The 25,191-nt window shown below is 56.4% G+C and overlaps 1 protein-coding gene across 34 annotated transcripts in view; it reads right to left on the bottom strand.

The window, feature by feature from the left end:
• Positions 1-25,191, bottom strand: part of OBSCN (obscurin, cytoskeletal calmodulin and titin-interacting RhoGEF) — a 160,225-nt gene that overhangs the window by 23,105 nt on the left and 111,929 nt on the right. For 27 of the 34 annotated variants that reach the window (XR_012433894.1, XM_074038204.1, XM_045398300.3 and 24 more), the window contains 23 exons: positions 23,816-23,894; positions 23,437-23,561; positions 22,970-23,167; positions 22,222-22,254; positions 21,853-21,951; positions 21,469-21,687; positions 20,920-20,980; positions 20,502-20,572; positions 19,662-19,784; positions 19,405-19,544; positions 18,655-18,855; positions 18,426-18,508; positions 17,772-17,945; positions 16,723-16,882; positions 16,206-16,322; positions 15,940-16,104; positions 15,575-15,733; positions 15,214-15,391; positions 14,571-14,684; positions 6,774-6,941; positions 5,907-6,009; positions 5,395-5,524; positions 3,069-3,180 (listed from right to left, as the gene is read on the bottom strand). Coding sequence is in view for 33 of the 34 variants with exons in the window: in XM_074038204.1 (XP_073894305.1) it covers positions 3,069-3,180; positions 5,395-5,524; positions 5,907-6,009; positions 6,774-6,941; positions 14,571-14,684; positions 15,214-15,391; positions 15,575-15,733; positions 15,940-16,104; positions 16,206-16,322; positions 16,723-16,882; positions 17,772-17,945; positions 18,426-18,508; positions 18,655-18,855; positions 19,405-19,544; positions 19,662-19,784; positions 20,502-20,572; positions 20,920-20,980; positions 21,469-21,687; positions 21,853-21,951; positions 22,222-22,254; positions 22,970-23,167; positions 23,437-23,561; positions 23,816-23,894 (3,012 nt within the window). In the remaining variant the exon portion in view is untranslated. The remainder of the gene's footprint in view (positions 1-3,068; positions 3,181-5,394; positions 5,525-5,906; positions 6,010-6,773; positions 6,942-14,570; positions 14,685-15,213; positions 15,392-15,574; positions 15,734-15,939; positions 16,105-16,205; positions 16,323-16,722; positions 16,883-17,771; positions 17,946-18,425; positions 18,509-18,654; positions 18,856-19,404; positions 19,545-19,661; positions 19,785-20,501; positions 20,573-20,919; positions 20,981-21,468; positions 21,688-21,852; positions 21,952-22,221; positions 22,255-22,969; positions 23,168-23,436; positions 23,562-23,815; positions 23,895-25,191) is intronic. The other 7 variants (XM_074038214.1, XM_074038221.1, XM_074038234.1 and 4 more) reach the window with 1 other exon arrangement.

The raw sequence follows: 25,191 nt of genomic DNA, 5'->3' as shown, positions 1-25,191 counted from the left end.
AGCCAGTGCTGAGGGCTGAGCTATCTGAGTGGCACAGCATTATAGTCGCCTGCTAAGCTGCCCCTGGGCAGGCTGTCTACTCAGAGCCCCAGTTCTCTGGTCTCTGACATGGAGGTGACGATGCCTGTCCTGAGTGGCTGTGGAATGAGGGCTGAGGACAATGTGTTCCCTCGTGAAGGCAGGACCCACTATCCCTCTCGAGGGTCTTGCAGGGTCTCGAGGGTCTCGAGGGTCTGGGGGGAGAATGAAGACCCTACCTACACTCCCAGCACAGAAATCCCAGCTTCTCCTTCAACCCATGTGCCAAGGGAGCCCTGTGAATTTGTCAGACCTACAATCCCACTTCTCAGACACAGAAGCCAAGTCCTAGAAGGGAATACATGGCCTGTGGCTGCATAGGGAGCCAGCAGCTACACTGAGGCTGAGGCAGTTGGGGCCTCTGTTACAATAAATCCTCAGGAGAGAGGGACTCTGGAGTCCTGAAAGTGGCACACCTGAGCTTTGTGGCACAAAGCCACAGAAGTCCTGCCAAGAACAGCCCCAGGGGATGCCTGGGCAGGGTGCTGAGCTCCGAGTGAGCGTCAGCCCAAATCTCCCTATAGGAGCATCCTCAGTTCACACACTCCATGGTCTCTCTTGGTTTTCCTAGCTGCCTCCCTCCCCAGAGCCAGCAGGATGGGGCCTGTGGTTCCAGCTATGGGATGGGACGCATCTGGGATCAGGCAGCTCCTCCTTCCAGTTCACCTCAAGGACTCCTCCTCTGCAGCTCCCAGGCAGAATCATCAGGGCACAAAGATGGCCCCCTCCCAGCCCTAGCCAGCTGGCCAGTGGACAGTCCACAGGCCACCAGCACCTTCACATCTCAGTGACCCTTCCCAGCACCCTGAGGGAAAAAAACAAGCAGGAGGCCCAGAAAAGTCAAGTAACGTGGCCTGGGGCACACGGCCTCACGGCCCTGGGTCGGGGGTGGGACACCATCTGCTTTGCTAGATTGCCATGTGGAGAAAGGCTTTACACCTGTCTCAGATGAGAAGCACATGAATTTCAGGGACTACCTGCATCTATATGTACACTTGCAAGCCACACGTACTGTGCATTTCTGGGCACACATGTGCAAATGTGTGTACGTGCATGCATATGTGTGTGCATGCACATGTATACATATGTGTAAGTGTGTATTTCACAGGCTCCCCCTGGAGAGAGGAGTGCCCATGGGAGGAGAGAATGAGATCCAACCAAAAGGCTCTGTGTGTTTAGACTAAGCTGACCCCAGAGAAAGCCAATGTGTCCACCACCTGCAGGCCAGTGATGGGAACTACAGAGTGATGGGAAAATCCAGGGCCTCCCCACTCATCCTCCCCGTACTTGGGGCTGACAGCCAGGCACCTCTGGGCCCATACACTCTCTGGCACCTTAATTCATGTACCTAAACTGCCACCTGATCAGCTGTGGGCCAGAGTGAGTATTTGCGACCATGGGAGGAGTGCAGCCGTGCGCAGCGTGATCCACAAGCAAGGGGGCAGCGCCCACCCCGCAGAGGCCTGCCAGGGCCTGTTCGGGCTGCAGAGCTGCTGGGTTAAAGATGAAGCAGCAGGATAGGAGTTAGAAGCGGGGAGGTGTTGGCTCCAGCTTCAGGGTCTTCAAGGACCTGCGTTCTCACCTCGCCGAGGTGCCAACACCCTGTCCAGCACTGGTGGCCTCTCTCCCCTGCCACCCCCTCCTCCAGACCCAGAGAGAGATTTGTTGTGACAGCCAAGTGAACGACTGTGGAGGACACTCCTGTCACCAGCAAGACTGGGACACTGGGTGTCCCAGTGTCCCAGCTGGGCACCTCCCTGGCCGTGAGACACAAGACTCATGGGAGGCTGAGGTGCTGGCAGCTCCAGAAGCAGTTGTGTGTGGTGCTGTGGCCACCAGTTGTGGGGCTGACGGAGGTTACAGGGCCCCCAGAGACACGTCAGACATGGGGCACTCGCAGTCAGGGGTTGGCCAGTGCCTGTGGCACTGTGTAGGCTGAGGAACAAGGACATTTGCCCAGCAAGGGAGGGGTCTCCCTGAGGGTCATGGAGGGCATCAAAGATGGCCCAGCTCTGTGGGGTCCAGATGGGCAACTGGCTTTCAGACACTGGGCACTGGGAGAGACAGTTGAGGTGGGGTTGCAGGAGCCAATGTTTAAGACTTGGAGGACACGTATTCCAACCCACAGTGAGAGTTGCAGCTCCGCCAGGTGTTGAACCAGCCTCCACTTGTATGTCCCCAGTGATGGGAGGCTCAAAACCTGTCCAGACGGGCAGCCCAACTGGGAGCCCAAGACGGATGCCCGATGACCCCCTTCCCATCCTGGCTGCCCTGCCCTGAATAAAGCATCCGGGAGCCTGGAGGAATGAGGTGATGTGTCCCACCTCTCCCCCGGCCCATCACCTTCCACCCCTAGTGAGGTCATTCTGCAGCCCAAGGCCCTCCCAGGAACCCAGGAGCAGTCCCAGACCAGGCCAGGTCTCTCCACAACCAGCCCTACCCTCAATGGAGGGGTCAGGCCCCTGACACTTGCCCCTTCTCCTGGGAGCCAAGCTGGGGCCCAGTGGCCTGGCCCTCTGCAGAGACGTCCTTCCTACTGTTCCTGCCGCAACCTCCCCACTGCCTCCTGCCCACTGCCTCCTGTCCACCACCGGCGAGCTGCCCTGGGTGTAGGCCTGGCCTCTGTGCATAGGCTTTCCCTCTCTGGACCGCAGCAGGGCTTTGGGAACCCCGCTCACCCAGAGTGACCTCTTCAGCCTCCACTCAGGCTCTGGGCTCAGGGCCCACACTCCACCAGCCCACACAGGTGCTGCCTCCAGCCAGGGGCTGGGACTTGTGCCTGGCCCGCAGCAGCCTCCTCATCTCCCATCTGTGGCTCTCCCTGCCCCACGATGCCAGCCCAGCCCTCCTCCAGGGTCCTCCAGGCAGCAGACCCTGACTGGGAAAGGTGAGAGTCATGTCCCCCCGGGCATGGCCAGGCCTGTGAGGGTCCAGCGTGGGTCTGAGCCGTGGGGAGCTGCCTTGGTGGCAAGGACAGGGGTGGGACTTACCTTCCACTGCCCCTGCGAGCTGCTCCCTGTGGCACTGCTCCCGGGCCTGCAGCGTGGGGCTCTGAATGTGCAGCTCTGCACTAGCTCGTGTGAAGCCCAGCCGGTTCACCAGCTGCAAGGACAGCAGGGCTGGCTCAGAGCCCAAGGCTTCTCACGGGCAGGGCCCTCTCCCTGTGGCCATGTTGGGAGCATGGGCAGCCTCCATTCTGGTGTGTCCCCCACAAGGGGAAGGGCCCCAGCCCAGCCACAGCATCCCTGGGGGACCCACATGGCCCTAGGGTCCCCTGCAGTGATGAGGATGCTCTCCGTCTGCCCTGTCCACGTGCAGCTCTGAGCATGGGACATGGGGCCAGAGCAGCCAGGGAACCGAATCTTTAACTGAACTTAACTTCGTTTTATGTATGTTTTAAAGCTGGGTCTCGCTCTGTGACCCAGGCTGGAGTGCAATGGCACGATCTCAGCTCACTGCAGCCTTCAACTCCTGGGCTCAAGGGATCCTCCCACCTCAACCTTCCGACTAGCTGGGACTAAAAGTGTGCACCATTGGGCCTGAGTAATTTTTTAGTTTTTTTTTTTTTTGCCTATGCATTTTCTTTTATTTATTTATTTTTATTATACTTTAAGTTCTAGGGTACATGTGCACAACATGCAGGTTTGTGACATATGTATATATGTGCCATGTTGGTGTGCTGCACCCATTAACTCGTCATTTACATTAGGTATATCTCCTAATACTATCCCTCCCCCCACCCCCTCCCCACAATAGGACCCAGTGTGTGATGTTCCCCTTCCTGTGTTCAAGTGATCTCATTGTTCATTTCCCACCTATGAGTGAGAACATGCGGTGTTTGGTTTTCTGTTCTTGCAATAGTTTGCTGAGAATGATGGTTTCCAGCTGCATCTATGTCCCTACAAAGGGCACAAACTCATCCTTTTTTATGGCTGCATAGTATTCCATGGTGTATATGTGCCATATTTTCTTAATCCAGTCTGTCACTGATGGACATTTGGGTTGATTCCAACTCTTTGCTATTGTGAATAGTTCCGCAATAAACATACGTGTGCATGTGTCTTTATAGCAGCATGACTTATAATCCTTTGGGTATATCCCCAGTAATGGGATGGCTGGGTCAAATGTTATTTCTAGTTCTAGATCCTTGAGGAATCGCCACACTGTTTTCCACAATGGTTTAACTAGTTTACAGTCCCACCAACAGTGTAAAAGTGTTCCTATTTCTCCACATCCTCTCCAGCACCTGTTGTTTCCTGATTTTTTAATGATTGCCATTCTAACTGGTGTGAGATGACACACCAGTCAGACAAACATAAACCCTGTTTAAGAGACAGGGTTTCAATATGTTGCCCAGGCTGGTCTCAAACTCATGAGCTCAAGGGATTTTCCTGCCTTGGCTTGCCAAATTGTTGAGATTACTGGCGTGAGCCACAGCACCTAGCTTTGGATTTAACTTTAGTTGATTTAAATTTAAATTTAAATCCCCATGCATGGCTAGTGATGGTATTAGTGCAAATCAGGAGCTCACTTGGGTCTCTGGTTTCCCCAGCCAGAGTGGTGTGGGGCAGGCTCCCCACAGGCTCACAGCAGCAGCTACATGGTGGGGGGTGGTGGCCAGACAAGTGCCCCTGGAGGAGCTGGACAGAGGCCAGCGCCTGGGGTCTGGGGCACCTACAGTTGGCACACAGCCACCATGACCACCACAACCACTGCAGGCTTTGAAGGGCCAGAGGACTGGGACTGGGCCCCACCCTGGGGAGCCCCTGTCCCGGCCCTGCAGACACAGTGGCTGGAGCAGAAGGCAGCTCTGTCCACCTGTAGGCTGGACATCTCCACAGGTAAAAGGTACCTGAGCAGGGCCAGGCTACACTGGATGACTGACACTCCATTTGACATGAATGACAAAATTCATGAGGCCATGCCGGGCCCCCCAAAGGCAAAAACCAAGTGGCATCCTTGAAATGGCCAGGGAAGCCAAGGAAGGCATCCAGATTGACATGGGAGCCGAGGAGAGGCTTCGGGGCAGAGGAAGAATAAGGCCAGGGCATGGGGCAGTGGTGTGGCCAGGGATGACAGTGACAGTGGCATGGTGGCCCCCACCTGTGATGGGGGGGTGAGAGTGGCATGGTGGCCTCTGGCCTGTCATCAAGGAAGGGTGTAGCAGTGGGTATGGTGCCCCCTGGCCTCTGCCAAGAGCCCTCCACCTTGAGGACAGGGCCTGGGCTCTTAAGCCCCTCCACAATCAGACCCCAGAGGACGGCCGGCACGGATGGCCTGGGCCCCGAGGCAGGTCCCCACTCCTGCACCTCTCACCTCACACTCGTAGAGCCCCAGGTCCTCCTTGCCAGCCGCCCGGATTACCAGCACTAGCAGGCCGCTGCGAGGCTCACTCAGTGTCTGGAACTTGCTGCCAGGGGTCAGCAGGGCCCCGTCCTTGTACCACCTGGAATCCACCCGGAGGGCACGTGAGGCAGGCAGGACTTGGGCCATGCTCTACCCCGCCGGCAACATCCTCCTATGTCCTGTCTCAGGGCCAAACCCGGCTGTGCTACCTGTGCTCACGACCCAGCTGTCCTGCCTTCAGACCCCAGGGGTCCTCAGAGAGCCCACCCTTCCAGAAGCCAAGACACAGCCTGGCCGTGTCCTCCTGGCTGAGGGGTGTCCCACATCCAGAATGAACCAGAGCCCCACAAAGCCCATTCTCAGCTGAAGGCCAGTGTCCATGTCCAGCCCAGCCCTGACACGGGAACACATGGTCCGTGCCCCATGCTCCAGGTGGGAGCCGGCCCCCTCATGCCCCATCCCCAGGCAGGCCTGGGCCCCACCTGATCTGCGGGTATGGGGCGCCTTCGATGGTGCAGGTGAACTGGGCATCCTCTCCCTCCACAAAGGGCGAGGCTCGGACCTGGTTCATGAACCGTGGTGGGACTGTGGGGTTGTGGAGGGAAGAGACAGAGAGAGAGAGACAGATAGAAACATAGAGACAGACAGACAGAGACAGACATAGAGATAGAGATGGAGACAGAGACAAAGACTTACAAAGAAAGAGACACAGAGACAGAAAGATAGAGATGGAGAAACAGAGAGAGATAAAGATACAGAGAAGGAGAGACAGAGAAAGAAATATAGAGAGGAAAATAGAGAGAGACAGAGACAGAGATGGAAAAACAGACAGAAAGAGACAGAGAAAGAGAAATTGAGACATAAATAGAGACAGAAAGAGAGAGAGAGACATAGACATCGAGACCAGAGATAAAGAAACAGAGACAGAGAGACAGATGGAGAAACAGAGACAGAAAGACAGACAGAGAGACACATAGATAGAGATGGACAAACAGAGACAGAAGGACAGAAACAGAAGAAAGACATACAGAGACAGGGTGACAGAGACGGAGATCAAAGGACAGAGATAGAGACATACAGACATGGACAGACAAAGACAGAAATAGACACAGTGCATCAGACACAGAGACATACAGAGAGACATAGAGATGCCATGACGGAGCTGAGGCTGATGCCAGGGAAGGGGCTGCAGGGTCCCCACCCCTCCCAGTGCCCTCTATGAGCCCCCAGTGATCCCCTCAGAACATGGTTGGATGTCCATCCCACTGTCCCACCACCCCGCCGCAGCTGGGCCTGCCATGGTGGGAGGGTCAGGGTGGCTCCTCCCCCAGGAAGGCCTCCAGGCTAACCTTGCACCAGGATCTTGCCCAGGGTACTGCAGTTGCCAGCGGCGCTGGCCGCGAAGCACATGTACTGGCCCGAGTCTACACTGGTCAGGCTGTCCAGGATGAGGGCACATGAGCCATCAGGGTCTTCAATGAGGATGTGGTGGGGGTCCACCTGCACTGGTTTCCCATCTGGAAAGGACAAGCGGGGGCCATCACTCAGGTGGGGACCCAGGGGCTCACTCCATTAGCGGGGAGAAGCTGGGCCTGGCCTGGGGGCTGCAGTCATGGTCGGGGAGGGGACGGAGGGGCCACACTTGCAGCACAAGGGCCAGGCACGGGCTCCCTGCTGGGTCCAGCTTCCAGGTTGACCTGCAACTCTGGAGGGAGAGGCTGACACGAGCTCCCATTCTCTCTGTTGTCTCTGCTTCTCTGTCTCCATCTTTCTTCGTCTGTCTCGGACTCAGCTTCTTTCTTTGTCTCTATCTCTGTGTCTGTTTCTGTTTTCTGTCTCTGTCTCTCTTTCTGTCTCCTTGTTGTCTCTGCCTTTGTGTCTGTCTCTGACTCCACGTCTGTCTTTATCTGTCTGTTTTTCTGTCTGTGCCTTTTGTGCCTTTCTGTCTCTTTGTGTCTCTGTCTCTTACTCTGTCTCTCTTTCTCTGTCCACCTTGGACACTAGCTAGAGGCAGGGGGCAGGCCAAGGGACCTGAGCCCCACAGAGGACATCCTCTATGGGCAGCTGAGTCCTTGGTCACCTCAGCTCTCAGCAGTCCTGCAATGTTCTGAGGACCTCTAACACACTGACTGCACCCCAGCTCACAGCACCTTGATCCCCTCTTCACTCCTGCCTGCCCAGCCTAGGGCCTGCAGCCCCTTCTCAAAATCACTGCCCACAGCCCTCCATGCCTTCTTTCCCTGCACCAGCTCCTGCGGAGAACACGGCAGCCCAAAGTCTCACCCCCAGCTCCACTCTCCTCTCCCAGGCCACATCCTCATGCCTCCAAATGCACAGCCTTCTAATACGAATATCTGAAGACTGAAGAATGTGAAGTAAATCACCTTGGTATGAACACACAACTGACTACACCTCTCTGGCCAAGGCATGCTTCCTTCCCAGGTGAGGGACCAGAAGGCACGGCCTCTCACTGTGGAGAACTCCTTCCCACATAATATCTAAATATACAAAACAGCATCGATTCACATTCCAATAGTGTCGGGTGTGCCCCACAGATTGCTTAAATCACAAAGGTCACAACCAGCACTAACTTATGATTTGTATAGAACTATAAGAGATATATATTATATATATACACACACATATATATATACACACATTATACACACACACACACGTACACACATACACATATATATTTGTAGAGATGGAGTCTTGCTCTGTTGCCCAGGCTGGAGTGCAGTGCGGCGATCACAGCTCACTGCAGCCTCGACCTTCTGGGCGCAAGTGATTCTCCCTCCTCAGGTGCGCCACCATGCCTGGCTAATTTTTTTTAACTTTTTGTAGCAACAGGGCCTCACTCTGTTGCCCATGCTGGTCTCAAACTTCTGGGCTTAAGCGATCCTCCCCCCTTGGCCTCCTGAGTAGCTGGGACTATAGGTGTGAGCGACCCCACCCAGCTCAGAAATAATCTTAAATAATTTTTTTTCAAAAACCTTCTAGTTACCACCTCAGATCTCTGCACCCCTTTATGGCAACTCCAGAAAGGAGCTGTGCTCACACCCTCCAGGGCATCTCTTCCCATCCCCACTAAGCCCATCCCCTAGGCTCCATTTCTCTCCCCCAAAGCTACCAGCAGTCAGGGCCGCCATGCTACCAGCAGCTCTGTCCTCATCTTGCTGTGAGAAAACAATTCTCCCTGGAATTCAGATTCCACATTTCAACCCTCTGAGCAAAGGCACTCACAGCCAGGTTTAGAATAGAAGAAGAAGAAGAGAGTAGAGTAGAAAGTAAGGAGAGTGAAGCAGAAGATGCCCGTCTGCCTGGCTGTATTCCAGGGCAACAGAGACAAAACCCTTCCATTCCTTTCCTGGGAGACATTTCTGCATCCCAGGGTAGGAAGTCATCCACTATCTCTGGAGTGAAGCATGGGCAGATGTACCAGCAGCCCCATAAAAAGAGCTCCAAGTCTCCTAAGATTCAAGATTTCTCTCTTGTGGGGCAACCCCTGCATGCAACTAACACCTGGTTCCATCGCCTCCTCACAGAAACGGGTGAGGGCAATGATGAGAGACACTGAGGCACTGCTGGTAAAAAGTCTTTGTCTCTGACCCATGAGTCTTGTGTCTTTTGTCTACATCTGGCTATCAGGCTGGCTTGCAAGATTGCAAGTGTGGTAAAATTGTGGTCCCTTCACAGTTTTTGATTTACAATTTTGGAGACAGGGAAGTGACACTGTCAGAGGCATGGCCTTCTGGAAGGAAAAGAAGAAGTGGCCCTGTGGATCTCTTTCTCTACTTTGTTGCCCTGCTAAGGAGAGAAACTAGGCAGGTAGTTGCAGTCTGAGAACTGAGGAGTGGGTTCAAACACAGACACCTGGGCGGTGCCTTGGTTGGCGCTCTTTCTCCAGTCCCTGCCAGGGACTTTGCTGGTTCAGCCTCAGTTCAACCACTTCACAATAAATGCCAGAGCCAGTGCTGAATCTGAAGGAAGACTCCGACCCTGTTCAGACCACAGCCACGGACACTCATGCCTGAACTGAGTGCTGGGGTAGGGCCACCAGCAGCCACGATGGGTGAGGCAGGAGAGGGCTCAGCCCATCTAGCTCTGGCTGGTTAGGAGGGGAAAGGATGGGCACCAAGCCCGCACTCAAGAAGAATAGCCACAGCTTGGGCGTCTTGTGGAGCAGCCTCCTGCATCCAGCATGCTGGCCTTCCATTCTTCTGGGGGTGACAGTAGGGGATCTATGTGTTTGCGGTAGAGACAGGGTCCTACCTCCATGGTTGGCTGAGCCACGGAGGTGTGTCTTGTTCTGTCATTGTCCTCTAACCCCTTCCATCCCCTCTATACCAGATCCTTTCCTGGCTCAAGCAACTTCCCCGAGATGACAGACTCCCCCAAGGGAAGGCAGAGGGGACACGGCAGGGAGTGCATGGACTCCTCCTGCCATGGCCTGCCAAGCAGCCAAGATCACAGGCATGTGACACCATGCCAGGCTCAGAGATAATTTTAAATAGGTTGGCAGGTTAAAGACACCTCTTCCTGGGGCAATGAACAATGAAGTGAATCAAGGCTGCTGATGGGGACACCCCGGCCAGACTGCCAAGGCTCCTGTGCAGAGCCCCCAGGACACCACCTCACTGAGCCCCACCATAGGCAGGGTACAGACGCAGAATCTACATCACATGTCAGACTGAGGACATTCTGGAGAGACATTCTCAAGCCTACAGGAGAGGAGAACACATTGCATGTGGTGAACCCACTCTCCATCCTGGCAGACTGCTCCTATGAACCCAGTGTTGGGGTTTAGAAAACAAGACCCCAAAATGAGGGCCTCCCAAGCAGCCACAGAAGCAAAATTCTCTCTCTGACCTTCTCCTCCTCTCCTGTCTCTAGCCCCTCATTCTCCTCCCAGGCTTCCATAGAAACTAGAATCCCTCTTCCCCAAGGCGGGTCATAGAAACCAGAACACCTTTTTCTCTAAAGCCAGCCACAAAGCCTAAAAATAGGACTCCGATTTTCTCTCCATCTTTCTGTGTAAAACTTGGCCATGAAGAAATGATCGGACCTACCTTGTTTGGCTGTAGATGCAAGACCCCCATTCCAGCAAGGGTCCTGCTTCTCACTCAGAAGGAAAGGACACTGCTCAGAAGGCCAAGAAGAATCCAGACACACAGGCATAGCAGGATGTCCCCACTCAGTCTGTTCTCACTAGATCCAACCCTATTTGCCCAATCCTATTTCAGCACAGTTGTCCATACTTTATGGAACCTAAGCATTAAAATAGACAGCTTCTTCTGGGTCTTTGGTCTTCATTCTGAAGGATCCAGTGTCTACACATTCAATAAATGTGTCTGCCTTTCCTCCTATCTGTTTGCCTTTTGCAAGCTGATTGTTCAGCGAACCTGCGGAGGGCCAAGGGGAATGTTCTCCATGGCCCCTAGGCCAGCTGTCCCTCTCCAGGCTCTCTGTGGAGGCCTACCTGCTATGAAGCTGCTTTGGGTCTCCAGCCACACCATGAAGGCGTGTGCCACGCACACCCCCTGCAGTTTGATGTCCTATGACATCTACCACAAGAGCCACTCAGCAAGGGGATGGCAGTCTGACTGTGCCCACCTCCTCTTGCCCTACAGACCTTTGGAAGGCAGTCCAGTCACCAAAGGCAGCTGTCCCCAGAGAGGAGCTCTCTCGTGCAAGCTGCCTACTGGTGGTTAGGAAGCGAGGGAAAGGGGAGGTCCTCCATCCACAGGGAAACCCAGGCTCTGCCATGACCAACCCTCGGTGGCAGCCTGGTCCAAAGGGAGCGGGGCTCAGGGCATTCAACTGGCTTCTGGCAGGCTTTGATAAAAAAGATTTTGTTCCTCTTGAACCTAACCTCCCAGAGGAGAGGTCTGGACAGGTGGCAGGAGGGAAGCTCCTAAGACCCCAGGGAGCAGGCGTTAATGACCCATCCGAGCCTTCCTCCAGAAGTATCCCAGGGCAGCCCTCCAAGCCATTGTGTTCATCAGCTCTCACCAGTGGACACCGGGATGGCCCCTCCCAACACACCCAGGCAAAACTCCCTAGAGTCCTTCCTCTCCAGCCCCGTCCTCAGTCATGGGCAGACCTGCGGGCCCAGCTGCTGTGGACAGGGAGAACAGGAAGGGCTGAGTGCCTGGATGGTGCCTGCAACACCAGAACAGCACTAGGTTATAAGGACTGAACTGGGGGCTTGGAGGCCAGTCAGCCAGGCCAGATGAGGTTAACCTGACAGCCCAGGTGACCCCCTGGGGGGTCATCTGGGAGGTACCATCAGTCAGTACTGATGTGTGCCTTCCTAGGAGTCCCCAAATTGTAAACAATAACTGTGTTCTCAAGACTTCCTGTGTGGGAGCCACACACGTGGCGGCTGTTGCCTTGGGGTGGTCCAGGGCAGTCCCACAGGTTGGCATCTCCCCTGCTGGGAAGCTTGATTAAATGCAGCCTGAGTTAGACTGGAAGGACGACATACCAGCCAGCGTCAGTCAGATTAGCCAGGATGGCTGAGGGCTGGGCACAAGTGTGGGAAAATCCCCGAGCGGCTGGAGCCTGTGGAAATAGGGTGGAGCTGGGTCTCTTGGGGCACAATGCCCCATGGTTGGCCAGCTCCTGCAGCCCAGATGCTCCAGACAGCAGTGCTCACACAAGCAGACATTCCAGGACAGTGGAGCAGAGATGCCTCCCTCCCTGGAGACACCCAAGGTGATAAGATGCAGCCCCTGAAATCCATGGTGCAGCACATGCATGTGCAGGCTTCTCCCACACTACCCCTGAGAGCTGTGGCAAGAGCCTGTTCTGGCTGCTGCCTCATGTTGATGATGAATCATTTCTGTCTTGGACGTCTTGTGTCTTCTGTGTGTGTGCAAATAACTATACATGTATATATGTGTATATGTAGCATTTGTGCATGTTTACATGCAGATATGTGTGTAGTACGTATGCTTGTGTGTACCTATGTGTATGGTGGGTCTATGTGTATATATGTGTACTGTGTATGTATGCATGCAGATGAGTGTGTAGTATTTATGAATATAAATATATGGTGTCTATGTGTGTAGCATGCATGTGTGTTGCATGTATCTGTGCATGTGTATTGTGTATGGTATGTGGCTGTGTACATATGTATATGTGTGCAGTATTATCTACGTGTGCACATATGTGTGGTCTCTAATGTGTATATTTATATATGTGTAGTGTGTGCATACATGTACGTGTAGCTATGTATAAAGTGTGTGTGCATATGTAAAGTATGTACTTGTGTGTAATGTGCATGTATCTATGTGTATAGTGCATGTTTGCATGTATCTGTGTATATATCTATGTAGTTGTATAGGCACATGTAGTGTGCACTTGTGCATGATGCATGTGCATGTGGTGTGTGTGCATGCATGTGTACCTGTATAATGTGTATCTATGTACATATTCATGTGTATGGTATGTATTTGTATATATGTATTGTATACTATGCATGTATGTGTAGTATCTGTATGTGTGGTGTACATCTACGTATATTACACGTATAGTGTTAATGTATATGTGTGTGTAATGCATATATATGTGGTGTGTATGTACATATTCATGAGTGCATAGCATGTATCTCTGTATGTGTCTCTATGTACGTGTGTGTACAAGTGTGTGTAATGTGTACGTGTGTAAACCGTGACAGGCTGACTTGCACATGTGTGAAGGGTAGAATGGGGACCCTGGCAGCCCTGGATGCCCCTGCCCACTCCCTGCTGGCCTCTCCCTGGCTGGCTTCCTGGGCCCCCACTTCCCTGGCCGCTTCTTCCCTTGGGTTCGCGTCCCCTCATTTCTGCAGACTCTGGAAGTGGGGGCTCTCAAGCCTGGGTGCTTGGGCCTCACCCCCTCCACATGCACTCTGCGTCTGCATCAACTGGCAGGTCAGATGCTCTGTGAGCTGACAATGTCCCATTCGTCGCCTCCGGCCACATCCCTCTTCTGAGCCTTACTTGTACTTCGACCACCCCTCGGCCCCTCTGCCAGCATCACTGCAGGCACCTTGACTCTGCAGGGTCCTCCCAGGCCTGGTGCTTCTTCCTCCCACCCAGCCCCGTCTGCACACCACCGTGCCTCTCCCCAGCCTTCTACCTTTGCAAACGGAACCACCCTGGTGGATGTCCAGCCCCAACTGTGTGCACATCTGGATGCCAAGCTCTTTCCACATAGCCAGCCACCCTATCAGCAAATCGGGCCAGCTCAGCCTTCAACACACCCCTGGAATCCACAGCCATCCCTGAGCCCGGGTCCCCAGCTCCAGCACGATGACTCCCAGGCTGGTGTCCCAGGTCCCCTCTTGGCCCTCCCCAGCAGGTTCCTGGCATTACAGCCAAGGTGACAGATGACAGAGCCAAACTGTGTCCCTCTGCTGCTCAAACCCGACATGGCTCCAGCACAGCTCCCCAGGGAGAAGTCTGCAGCTCCTAGGAGGTGATCTCAGGCCCTTGGGATATCCTGTCTGGTAAAAGCATCTGTTCTCCTTGGGAGCCCTGGGCCACATGGGATCATCTATGCTGACCGTGAGATTTCTGAGATTCCTGGGGGTCCCTGGGCCATACAGCATCAGCTTGGCTTCCAGAAGGGCTGGAGCCCAAGGCCCACCACAGAGCAGTGAGCCACGATTCCATGGCTGAGCCTGCAAAACCCTGGACACCATAGCCAGGGAAGCACCTGGTTGGCACCACCCTGTGCATGTCATCACATGCTGTCACTGGCAGAAATGATGCCCCCGGGAGGGGACAACTGGAAGTTCATGCCTAGTGCCACCTGGACCTTTCCCTAGGTAGCTCTCCCAGCAGCTACTTTAACCTGGGCCCTTTGGCTGCAATCAGCCCTGACTATGGGACTAGCAGCTTTGCAGAGCCGAGTCCCCTCACTGAACTCCCTCCTCTCCATGTCTCGGCATCTCCGTGTCCCCAACCATGCTGCCTTTGATTTGGAAGGCAGGTGGCAAGTGAACGTATGAGGCCTGTCCTTCGTGCCCCAGGCTCCCGGCCAAATCCCATACTGGGTCCCCAGCCCTCACAGCCTGTTTCTCTCGGGAGGCTCTTTTCTGTTGCAGGGCCAGCATCTTGGACAGGAAGGCCACAGCCCCCGGCCCCGGGGTTTACCTTTGTACCAGCTGATGACAGGCTTGGGTGTGCCTGTCACGCGGCAGGCCAGCTTGACTGTCTCACCGAGCTCCGCTGTGCAGTCAGCCAGCTCCTCTTCAAAGTCCGGGGGCCCTGAGGACACACACAGCCCTGAGTACTCTGTGGGGGGACATTGGGCTGTGAGGTGCACCTGGCAGGTCATCTGCCTTGCACCACGAGCCCCACATCCGATGGTGTGGCCACTATGGGGACTGTCCTTTGTTGCCCCTCATCCAAGGTCCCCATCCAGAGTCAGGTGAGTGAGGCAGGTGTGTGTTAAACAGAGAGCAGTGGGGGCTCGGGGGAAGATTCTGTTCTAGTTGAGGAAGCAGACCCTGGGCTGCCAGGCCCTTCACAGCCCCTGACATGATCTGGGTGGGTGCCTTGAGCTTGGGGCCCCCATGGTATCCCCGACCTTGGGTCAGGGCCAATCCAACACCCAGCCCAGGGGCTCCCCATGAGGCTGTAGCCATCACATGCCACAGGCTGGTTGAGCCGTCTGTCCTAGGAACGAGCCCACCCCTCACACCCACCCAGGTAGGGACCTGTGCAGCTGCAGGAACAGGCTTGGGTGCCCCATCCTGGCTCAGCCACCTGGGTCCCCGGGGAGGTGGACACTCACGCCACACAGGCAGGGCCAGACGCTGCTGGATGCCACAGATCTCCTTCACCCACGAGTTCTTGATAATGGCTGTCCGTGCCTGCAGCAGGTACTTGCGCACCGAGTCCTCCCGCTCCTGCCACACCTCAAAGGCACGGTCATCCCCCTCCACCTGGTCATTCAGGTCGATGCTGCTCAGCTGTGGGTAGGGGAGGGTGTCAGCACAGGGATGGGGACACGGGCTGACCATACTCAACAGATGTGGGACTCGATGAGGAAACATTCAGGCCACCCTGGACCAGTGGCTGCAGGCGTGGCCACCGGCATCCACCCCGGAGCTGAGGGACAGGGAGCCACGCCCAGCAGCCAGGAGCCCACAGACCTTCATCATGTTCCGGAACACGTAGCTGAAGGTATCGGTGCGGGAGTCTCGCCGGGGCTTGCAGATTACCAGGTGGTTGCGGAAGAGGAACACGTGACGGTTGTGGCCCTTCCAGGGCATTCGGGCCCCTGGTGCACCCTCCCACACGATGAAGTGGCCCTGGGGGAGGGTGTAGACTGCGGTCAGCCTGTGTTGGGCCAGACTGCTCAGAGGTGCAGACCCCACAGCCACCCAAGTACCCAGTGCCCTGCCCAACTCATGCACACATCCCCACTTTCTGGCAGCCCCAGATGCAAGCCCCCAACACCCCAATATCCACCCACCTCACACGCATCTCCCGGCCCCAGCCCCTGCCCCTCCCCAACCTGGCGGATGGGCTCGCCCAGGGCCTCCAGGGTGCCCGGGTACTTCTCCATGAGGGACACGTGCAGCTTGTTCTCGGCACGCTGCGGCAGGGCAGACACCACGGCGTAGGCCTGCTCCAGCAGCGCGCAGTTCTGTCTGTTCCGCGCCTTGTTGCGGATCAGCTCCTGGGGCCGGGGCGAAGGTCAGGGTTCAGACTGCTCCACAGGCTGGACCCCAAAAGACCCAGCCTGGGCAGAGGAGGTGGGGCAGGGGAGGTGGTGCCCACCTTCAGCAAGCCCTGGTATCGCTGCACCCGCTCCACCGGCTGCTCCAGGTAGTGCTGCAGAGGTGGCGGTGGGGGCTGAGAGGGGTCCCCTGCTGACAGGGCCTCCTCCGCATATTTCTGTGGGAACCAGGAGGGTGGATTTTAGGGCAGGAATGCAAGGCCCCCGATGGCTGTGTCCCTGAGAGCTGGAGGGTGGGTCCCCAGGGTGCACACACCACCTGCACCCCAGGTGACAGCTGTCATCACCTACTGACAGGTGACAAGCACAGGACTTGGGCTGCTGAAGTGGCCTGCCCAGGAGCACAGGGATGCAGAAGCAACTCCACCCGCATTTCTGAACTGAGGCCCAAGGGGGCCGCAGGGAGGCTGTGGGCAGTGGCAAGGTCGGGGATGAACGCAGGTTCTGATGTGGGCAGGCCAGGATGAACCTTGGAGGATGCCTGGGCTCAGTGAGCCTTCAGAGGGAGCCAAGGGCAGGCACAGAGGTTCAGGAGTCCATGAGCTCAGGCATGGGCACCTTGTAGAACTCCTGGATGGCCGTGCTGACGACCACCGACTCAGCCTGCACGCGCCCCACCAGGAACTCCAAGTACTGCTCAAAGGCTGCCTGGTTCTTGATGAAGCACATGGCCACGTCGTCGTCTGTGTCGCATTGCTGCAGCTCCTGCAGGAAGCTGCTGTGAAGGGGGATGGCATCAGGACTCAGCCTGAGCCCCATAGCCTGGCCCTGAGCCCTCACCTCTGGGAGGAAGCTGGCCCTGCACAAGGGCTGGGGCCTGTGGCTCCTGGGGTTTGTGAGAGTATGCATGCAGACATGTGTGGGCATGCAAAGAAGTGCTTGTGTGCCGTGTATGAAAGCTCACAGGAATATTACATGTGTACATGTATGTGGGCATGCACATTTGTGGATGCATGTAAATGTGTATGAGCACATGTGGCTGCATACACAGGCAGGTGGTGGGGGAAGGAGATGCTGTGTTATATGCATGTGTGAATGTATTCAAGTGTTAAGATGAAAGGATGTGCATGTACATGCTGGATGTGCACATATGTGCAGAAGTGCATATGCATAGGTGTGCAAAAATAGTGTGGAAACATGTACATATGTGTGTCCATGTGTATAACATGTATACATGTACACAGGCATATATGTGTACACACGTCTATAGGTATGCACTGTGGGCACACAGGTGATGTACACATGTGTATGGGTGTATGTGTGTACTGTGTGCATGTGTGTGCATTTACAGATGTGCACATGTGCCATGCACATGGGTATATGGTGTTAAAGGCTGCACCTGTACACATGTGTGTGTTCATGTGTGCACACGTGTGAGGGTGTGCATGCAAGTGGGCCTGCGCACATGCCAGTTAGCTGTTGGTGCACCGCAGGCCTTCCCATGAGTAAGCCAGGTACACACGTCTGGGTTTCTGAGGGGAAGTGCGCTGAGGGATAAATCAAGTCAGCACAGGTTCTCTCCCTCCTTGGCTCCAACCCACCTGCACGAGGCCTGGCCCTACAGTGCGTCTATGCATGGACGTGTGTGTGTGGCCCCACCCACCCACCTGCTGTGAAAGAGGCCGATGTCCCGCACATTGCGGAAGATGACTGCCTTCTGGCTGGCCACAGCTGCGGGCACGTGGGGGCAGCGCTCCAGGTGCTGCAGGTGGTGGCTCTGCAGGAACTGCAGCTCCTCCACGAAGGCCTGCTCAGAACTCAGCAGCTCCTGGATCACAGAGCTGGGCAGGAGGGGGCCGCCATAAGGGACCACGGAGCTCCTGCTTCCCGTGCAGGGACTGTGGGCCACGAGGCTCCCGCTCCCTCAGCTGCTAAATGGGAGCGCCTCCTGCTGCGCAGCCTGTCGCCTGCTCACAGGAAGTGGGAGAGCAGGTGGAGAGAGGCTCCCTCTCGGACAAGGCCGGTCCCAACACCAGGAAGCCACCCAGATGGGTCCTGCCAGTACAAGGCTGGGAGGGCAGCTGCGGGAACCCAGGCAGCTCTGGGCCTGCTCTGCTGTCCTTGGCCCCTACCTGTCCCTGATAGGCTCACACAGGAGCACTGTTTCAGAGGCCCCTGCAGAGGAATCAGCATAGCCATGACCCCAAGACCTCCAGGGTTAGGGCCTGGACCCAGAGCCAGGGCAAGCGGCCAGCTTCTTTGGAAGACTGTCCAGTCAGTGGGATGCCAGTGCCACCACCTCCAGCCCAGCAGGCACTCACCTCAGCCTTGACTTGTATTCATCTTCAGACACGGCCTCCCCGGGGAACTCAGGGGCCTCAGCAGCCCCCCACTCAGGTGACAGCTGGTGAGGGACAGGAGTATTCCGGTCGGGGTGCTGAACTCTGGCCCTGCCCTATGGGGATTGGGCTCTCGCCCCTCAAATTGGGACGCCCCTCCTTGGGGCCTCCAGGACCCCTGAGGACCCCTCCTGCCTGGCCATTCAGGTACCTTGAGCCTCCTGTCCAGGTAGGCTGGTGACACCCAGCCCTGCCGTGAGGGGCTGGACTTGGTGGGCTTGGTGCGGACGAGCCAGCGCAGTGGGTGGGCTGCATCCAGGACCTCCACGTACTGGCCTTCCCGCAGTGCGATGGCATCCTGCTCTGCCCCCAGGGGCAGGTAATCGGCAGTGACCACGTAGATGTCAAAGATCTGAGAGGGGGGTGGGGGTGCTAAAGTGGTGAGACCCGGGAGGTGCCAGCTGGGCCTGCCGAGATCCCGAGCCACAGGGCAGGGATCCCCAGTCAGCATGCACACGCCTGGTTCCTGTCCCACACAGAACAGCAGGAATGTGAGAGACCTCCCCTGCCCCAACCCCACCCCTAGAGGTCACCACAGCCCTGGGGTCTCCAGGCCTGGACTGCCTACACTCAGTTACTTGTTTACCTTCTCCCCGTCTCCACACCCACTCCAAGCCCTAACAGGGTGCCTGGTACACTGGAGGCCTGAGACACTTTCTCCTTTGAAGGAATGAAGGAGCGAATGAATGAACTAAACAAATGGCTCTCCAGGAAGGCAAATCTCCACAGGACGCCGTGTGGAGAAGATCCTGTTCTCACCAGTTCCTGCAACTTGCTGGGGTCCCACCTCCCTAAAGTCCCATGGGAGTCCTGCCTCTGAGCCCCTCCCCACCCTTCACCTTCTCTTCAGGAAGGTCAGGGCCTCTCCCTGCCCTGCTCCCAGAGGATTCCAGCTGCCCACCTCGCCTCGGGCGTCGCCGTCCTCTGACTCTGAAGAAGACTCCTGGATGCTGGAGGATGGCCGTGATCGGCCATGGCGGGGGGATGCAGATGGTGTCTTGGAGTCATCATCGCTGTCACCTCCAGGCACCTGCAGCTTGGCTGGGGGTGCAAGGATCATGACACCCTGGCCTGCCTCTGGCTTTCCAGGGCTCAGGGGAAGGGCAAACACCCCGGACACATCCCAGTGACCCTGGCACATGGGCCGCTGCCCCTCACCCTGCGTGATCTTGGCCGATACCATCTCAGTGATCTGGGAGGTTAGTTTCTGCAGGAACTCCTCTGTGCCCACCTCAGCAAGGGAGAGGTGTCTGAGGGCCTCCTTGGCAGCCAGAGGCTCTCCTGGGGATACAAACACTCTGCTCAGGTTGCTGCGTGCCCCTCAGATGTGTACCAAGCACCCCATGCTGTAGGCCCATCTTGGGCCCTGGGAGCCAATGGTGAACAAACAGCCAAGCCTCCCCCGCATGGTGCTGATGTCTAGCAGGGAGATGATGAGACTCAGTGGCTGGCAAGGCGGGAGGCCAGTGGCAACTGGCCAGGATGAGGAGTCACTCTGGCTCATGAGTGTCAAGCCGAGGCACGACCAGCGGGCTGAGAATGTCCAGAGACAGAGGGCATGGTGGGGACTGCCAGTGGACAGTGGATGAGGGGCATTGGGGACAGAGTCAGCAGAGGCCAGACCTGGGCATCAGGCTGCAGAAGGGGCCATGGGTCCAAAGCGGGGCTGTGTTGCCTCTGTTCTCAGTGCCCAGCACCTAGGAGTTCTACCCAGACCCTGGTATCTACACAGCCCGCTGGATGTGAGCTCTGTGCCCAGGGCTGGCCCAGGGACCCCGCAGGCTCCCAGATCCATGGGGATCAGACATGGTTCCGACACTAATCAAGCCTGAAGTCCAGGCACGGGTTGGTCCTGGCTGTGTGAGGAGGTGTCTCAGTGCTGTGCTGCTCAGGAGGGGCCTCTGAGGCCTGGAGCCACCCCCGGGCAGCCTCCTCCCTGATCCCAGCATCAGGGGATCACCCTGGCCCCTCACAGGCATGCACCCAGCCTGACTGTACCTTTCCTCTGCCCACCAAGGTCGGCAAAACTCGCAGTTTCCAACCCCTGTGCTGAGACGGCTTGTGTGGTCCTAAACGGGCAAAGGGGGTGTCCTGAGAGGCCTGGGCTGGACCCCACCACCCTCTGTCCTTATGCAGAAGCTCCTGACAAAAAGAGGGTCTGGGGACAACAGACCAAGATACTAGAGAAAGGGGCTCCATACCAGAGAGGCCCAACAGAAGCCTTCGCTTTACAATGGGGAAACTGAGGTGCAGAGAAGGAAGAGAGCTGGCCCAAACCACACGGCCTGCATGGGGCAGAGCCAGGACACGCTCTGGGACAGGTGTTCTCCCAGGGGCAGCGCTGTCCCATCCCCCACTCCTAGAGCATCCTCCCTGGCCCTGACTGGAACAGCCTCCAGGGGCAACCCTCACTTACCCCTGCAGGAAAGTGGAAATCAGTGCTTCCTTCACTTTCTCCTGCTCCTCCACCTTAGACACTGTCAGGGAGGACCGGGCAAACCATCAGGACGGTGCTCCCAACCCCGGCACGTCTGATTCCAGATCTGGACTGGGTCCCTCAAGCCCTGAGCAGGGGCTGTGCCCAAGCTCACCTCCCCATCCCACTCTTGGCCTGTGGTCACCCCAACAGTGATGGGAGGAGAACAGGGGTTCTCCTGTCCTCAGAGGGGCTGAGCAAGGCCCAGGATGCAGGGGGCTTCAGGAAAAGTCCCTGGAGCCGGCGGTGCAGAACCCACGGGTCCTGGGCCCAGAGGGGACTCTGAGGCTCAAAACCACCAGCACCACCAGGGCCTGACCCGTCTTGGGGTCTCCCTGGTGCTGTCAGAGAATGAGAAGAGGAAGGAGGGTGTCCCACAGGGTCCCAGCCCAGATGGTGGTGATGGGCAGTGTGCCCCAAGGAGACTCCAAAGCTACCCAGTGCCCACCTCCCATGCCCCAGCCCTCCACCCCCCCACCCCCTACTCACGGCCCGAGACACGCAGGCTGGCGGAGCAGAGGGCCTGGCCGGCAGCGTTGCTGGCGATGCACGTGTAGGTGCCCTGGTGCTGCCGGCCCACGTCCAGCAGGACCAGGCTGTGCTGCTGTGCAGAGCTGGCCATGGTGTAGCCTGGCGTGTCAGGGCCAATCCACAGCACACCCCTCTCAGCCTCCTCCCTGAGCCAGTGCACGGTGGGCGCCGGGCGTCCTGGGGCGGGCAGGAGGTGGTAAGTGCACCCCGCCAGGAGCAGGGCCTCTGGAGGTGGAGCCCTGTCTGTGGCCCTCCCTCAGGATGATGTGAGTGGGGAGGGGGCACCTCGGTCCCATCCCCCAGGGGTGATCTTTCCACAGCAGGGGACAGGAAATGCCTTACCTTCTACCTTCACGGAGAAGGTGATGCTGGAGCCTTTCTTCACTTTCTTGGGGGTGAACCTCTCCAGCATTCGGGGTGGCACCAGCTGCTCATGCACATCTAGGGGGCACAGGGTGGCTGGCAGAGACCTTGGCACAGTCCCTACCGCCTGCTTCCTGGCCCCCGATGATGTCTGCAGGCCCCCAGGTGGCTCTCCACAGCCAGCACCTGGACAGCACCACACTGTTCCCTCGGCCGGGCTGTCTCCTAGGTGCGCCCTCCCTGAGCCAGCCCATGGCCACCCACACCTCCACTGCGGTCAGCCCTAGGGTCAGGCCCTCAGCACCCATGGCCACCTGGCCTCTCCCTGCCCGTCTGGGGCTGCCTCACCTGATGCAGGCTTCTCTTCTGGCTCATCGGGGCCTGAAAGAGGCACTAGAGTCAGACACCTAGCACACACAGGACCCCGCCATGGCTCCTACTCAGCGCTGTGCGGGAGCCCAGCAGTTCTACCCCCTGCAGTGAGGGAACTCAAGGGCAGCGCTGCTCCCCAAGCAAACGTCCTAACCCCTGCCTGAAACCTGGGCCATGAAGCCCTGCAACTTACACACTCTGGTGACAGAGGCAACAGGCTGCATGGACCAGACCCAATGCCCCACCACCCACCCTCACCCTGCCACGGACTCTGTGGCCCGACACTGGAACCAGCACACAACCAAATAATGCTGCCCAGAGCGGCAGAGGACTCACACCTGGGGACGCTGGGGAAAGCTGCAGCAGTGGCAAGACGGGTTTGGGTGAAACTTGGAATGAACTCTCAGTGCTCAGAACTTTTTGAACAATAAGGAAGTAGGGTCCTCTAGTCCCAAGCTACACTGGCTCTGGCTGTGCGTGGATTTACCTAGAGCCTCAATGTTTACCCACTTTCCTGGGTCAACTTCAACCTCCAGCCTGCCCATTAGTCAGGACAGAGGGCTGCACACCCGCTCCCTGAAGGGCCAACTTCTGGCCACCTGTGCCACTTTGTACCAGGGACCGCCGCTGAGGGCCTGATATGGCAAGGTGTGCAGGGGATGTCAGCCCTGGCCAGGATGCTGCCCAGGGCCCAAGTCTCTGCCCAGCCCCTCAGAGCACCCACCTCGGACCAGCAGCCGGGCAGATGAGTAGGCGGCACCCATGGCATTGCTGATGTAGGCCGCATACTGGCCAGAGTCCTCCCGAGTGACTGAGATGATCTCCAGGGTGTGCAGGGTCTTTTTGTCAGTCATGTGGATGTGGGCAGATGCGGTCAGGGGCTGGCCATCTTTGAACCAGTATAATCTGGGAGCAGGGTAGCCTGGGCCACGGGAGGGGGAGTGGTCAGCCTGGGCTACCACCCACGGGCACTGTGTCCTCCAGATGGGAGACAGATGAAGGCCTGGAGAGAGGGTCCTTCAAACACCCCCACACCACCAGTGATGGAGTATCGGCCTCCAGCACCCAGGCAGCAGGGAGAGTGACTGCCTGACCCTGTTGCTGGGGTCTCCTTTCAATTGTAGCTGACGGGGCACGGCTCCTTGGCCTCCATCCTGCCATGGCCGTGTCCCCACTCCCTCTCCCTCTCACCTTTCACCTTGAGCTGGAACTTGGCCAGGCGTGTGCCAGGGGCCACCTGGAGGTCTCTCAGTTCCTCCACCACCTGGGGCAGCTGGCCCTCATCAGTGGTGGACTCTGTTCCCTCCTGCTCCCGGCTGGCAGGAGAACAGAAAAGGGGTCAGCCAGAAAGTAGGGCAGTGAGGGGAGCAGGGCGGGCGGGGTGCTGAGGGGCTTGGGCATGGATGACGTTGGAAGCCCCTGTTTGCTGACAGAGACCGCCAGGGCTTGGAGGAAGGCTCCAGGATTGGACACTGTCAGACCAAGCCCTGCCCTCACCCAGCAGCATCACTCCCCAAGAGGCCCTGCAACGTCAGTCCGTGGGGCACAGCCCACCTCTGGCAGCTCCTACCTGGACAAGTAGCCTTGGGCACTGAAGTAGGATGAGGTCTCCGTGGCATCCGCTGCAGTGTCATAGTCTGTGCTTGTCACTGGGGAAGGAAGAGGGGAACTGGAGCAAGGCCTGCCATCCCATCTGCCCCAGCACGAGCTCCTGCACCAGGATGGCCTCGGCCCTCAGAGGTCCTGACTACGGAGCCTTGCCTGGAAGCCACTTAGATTTGGGAGCTAGGAAGTCATAGGGGGAATAGTGATATTGTAGCCTCTCCACCCCCAGCTATTACCAGCCCCATACTTCAAGGCCTATAACTAACTACAAGCCTCTTTGACATGACAAACTAATAACGAATGATCCAGAGGCCTCAGAAGAAACAGTGATAGTGGTAGAACATTCCAGTTCCATCCTACTAGGGAATAATGGGATGAAAAGATACAGGTCTCAAACAGCTAGGACTTGTGTTTCTAGTCAAGATGGAGTGACTGAGGTTGGACTTACCCTCTTTTATGGACTAAATGTTGAGATGCCCCCCAAAGACCATATGCTGAAATATTAACCCCCTATGGATGAAGAGATGGGCCCTTGGGAGGTGATTAGGTGATGAGGGTGGAACTTCCATGAATGGGATTACTGCCCTTATAGAAGGGACCCCAGAGACCTCCCTCATCCTCTTTCTATCATGTCCTTGAATGATGTATTTTTTTCTTCTGTTATATATATATATATATATATATATATATATATATATATATATATATATATTTTTTTTTTTTTTTTTTTGAGACGGAGTCTTGCTCTGTCGCCCAGGCTGGAATGCAGTGGCACGATCTCGGCTCACTGCAAGCTCCGCCTCCCGGGTTCATGCCATTGCCTCAGCCTCCCGAGTAGCTGGGACTACAGGCGCCCGCCACCATGCCAGCTAATTTTTTGTATATTTAGTAGAGACGGGGTTTCACCGTGTTAGTCAGGATGGTCTCGATCTCCTGACCTCATGATCCGCCCGCCTTGGCCTCCCAAAGTGCTGGGATTACAGGCGTGAGCCACCGTGCCCGCCCTCTTCTGTAATAAATTTATAATCTTCTTCTCTACTTGCTATTAATCCTATCCATTGGATTTTTTATCTCTGGAAGTTCTACTTGGGTTTTTAAAATATATTCTGTCTCAACATCACTAATCATCAGGGAAATGCAAATCAAAACCACAATGTGATACCACCTAACTTCTGCAAGGATGGTCATAATTTAAAAATTAAAAAACAGTAGATGTTGGTGTGGATGCAGTGGTCAGGAAACACTTCTACACTACTGGTGGGAATGTAAACTAGTACAGCCACTATGGAACAGTGTGGAGATTCCTTAAAGGACTAAAGGTAGAACTACCATTTGTTCCAG

This window comes from Macaca fascicularis, chromosome 1, assembly GCF_037993035.2.
Source record: "Macaca fascicularis isolate 582-1 chromosome 1, T2T-MFA8v1.1".
Classification (NCBI taxonomy): Eukaryota; Metazoa; Chordata; class Mammalia; order Primates; family Cercopithecidae; genus Macaca; species Macaca fascicularis.
This window is presented reverse-complemented; position numbering and strand designations above follow the sequence as displayed.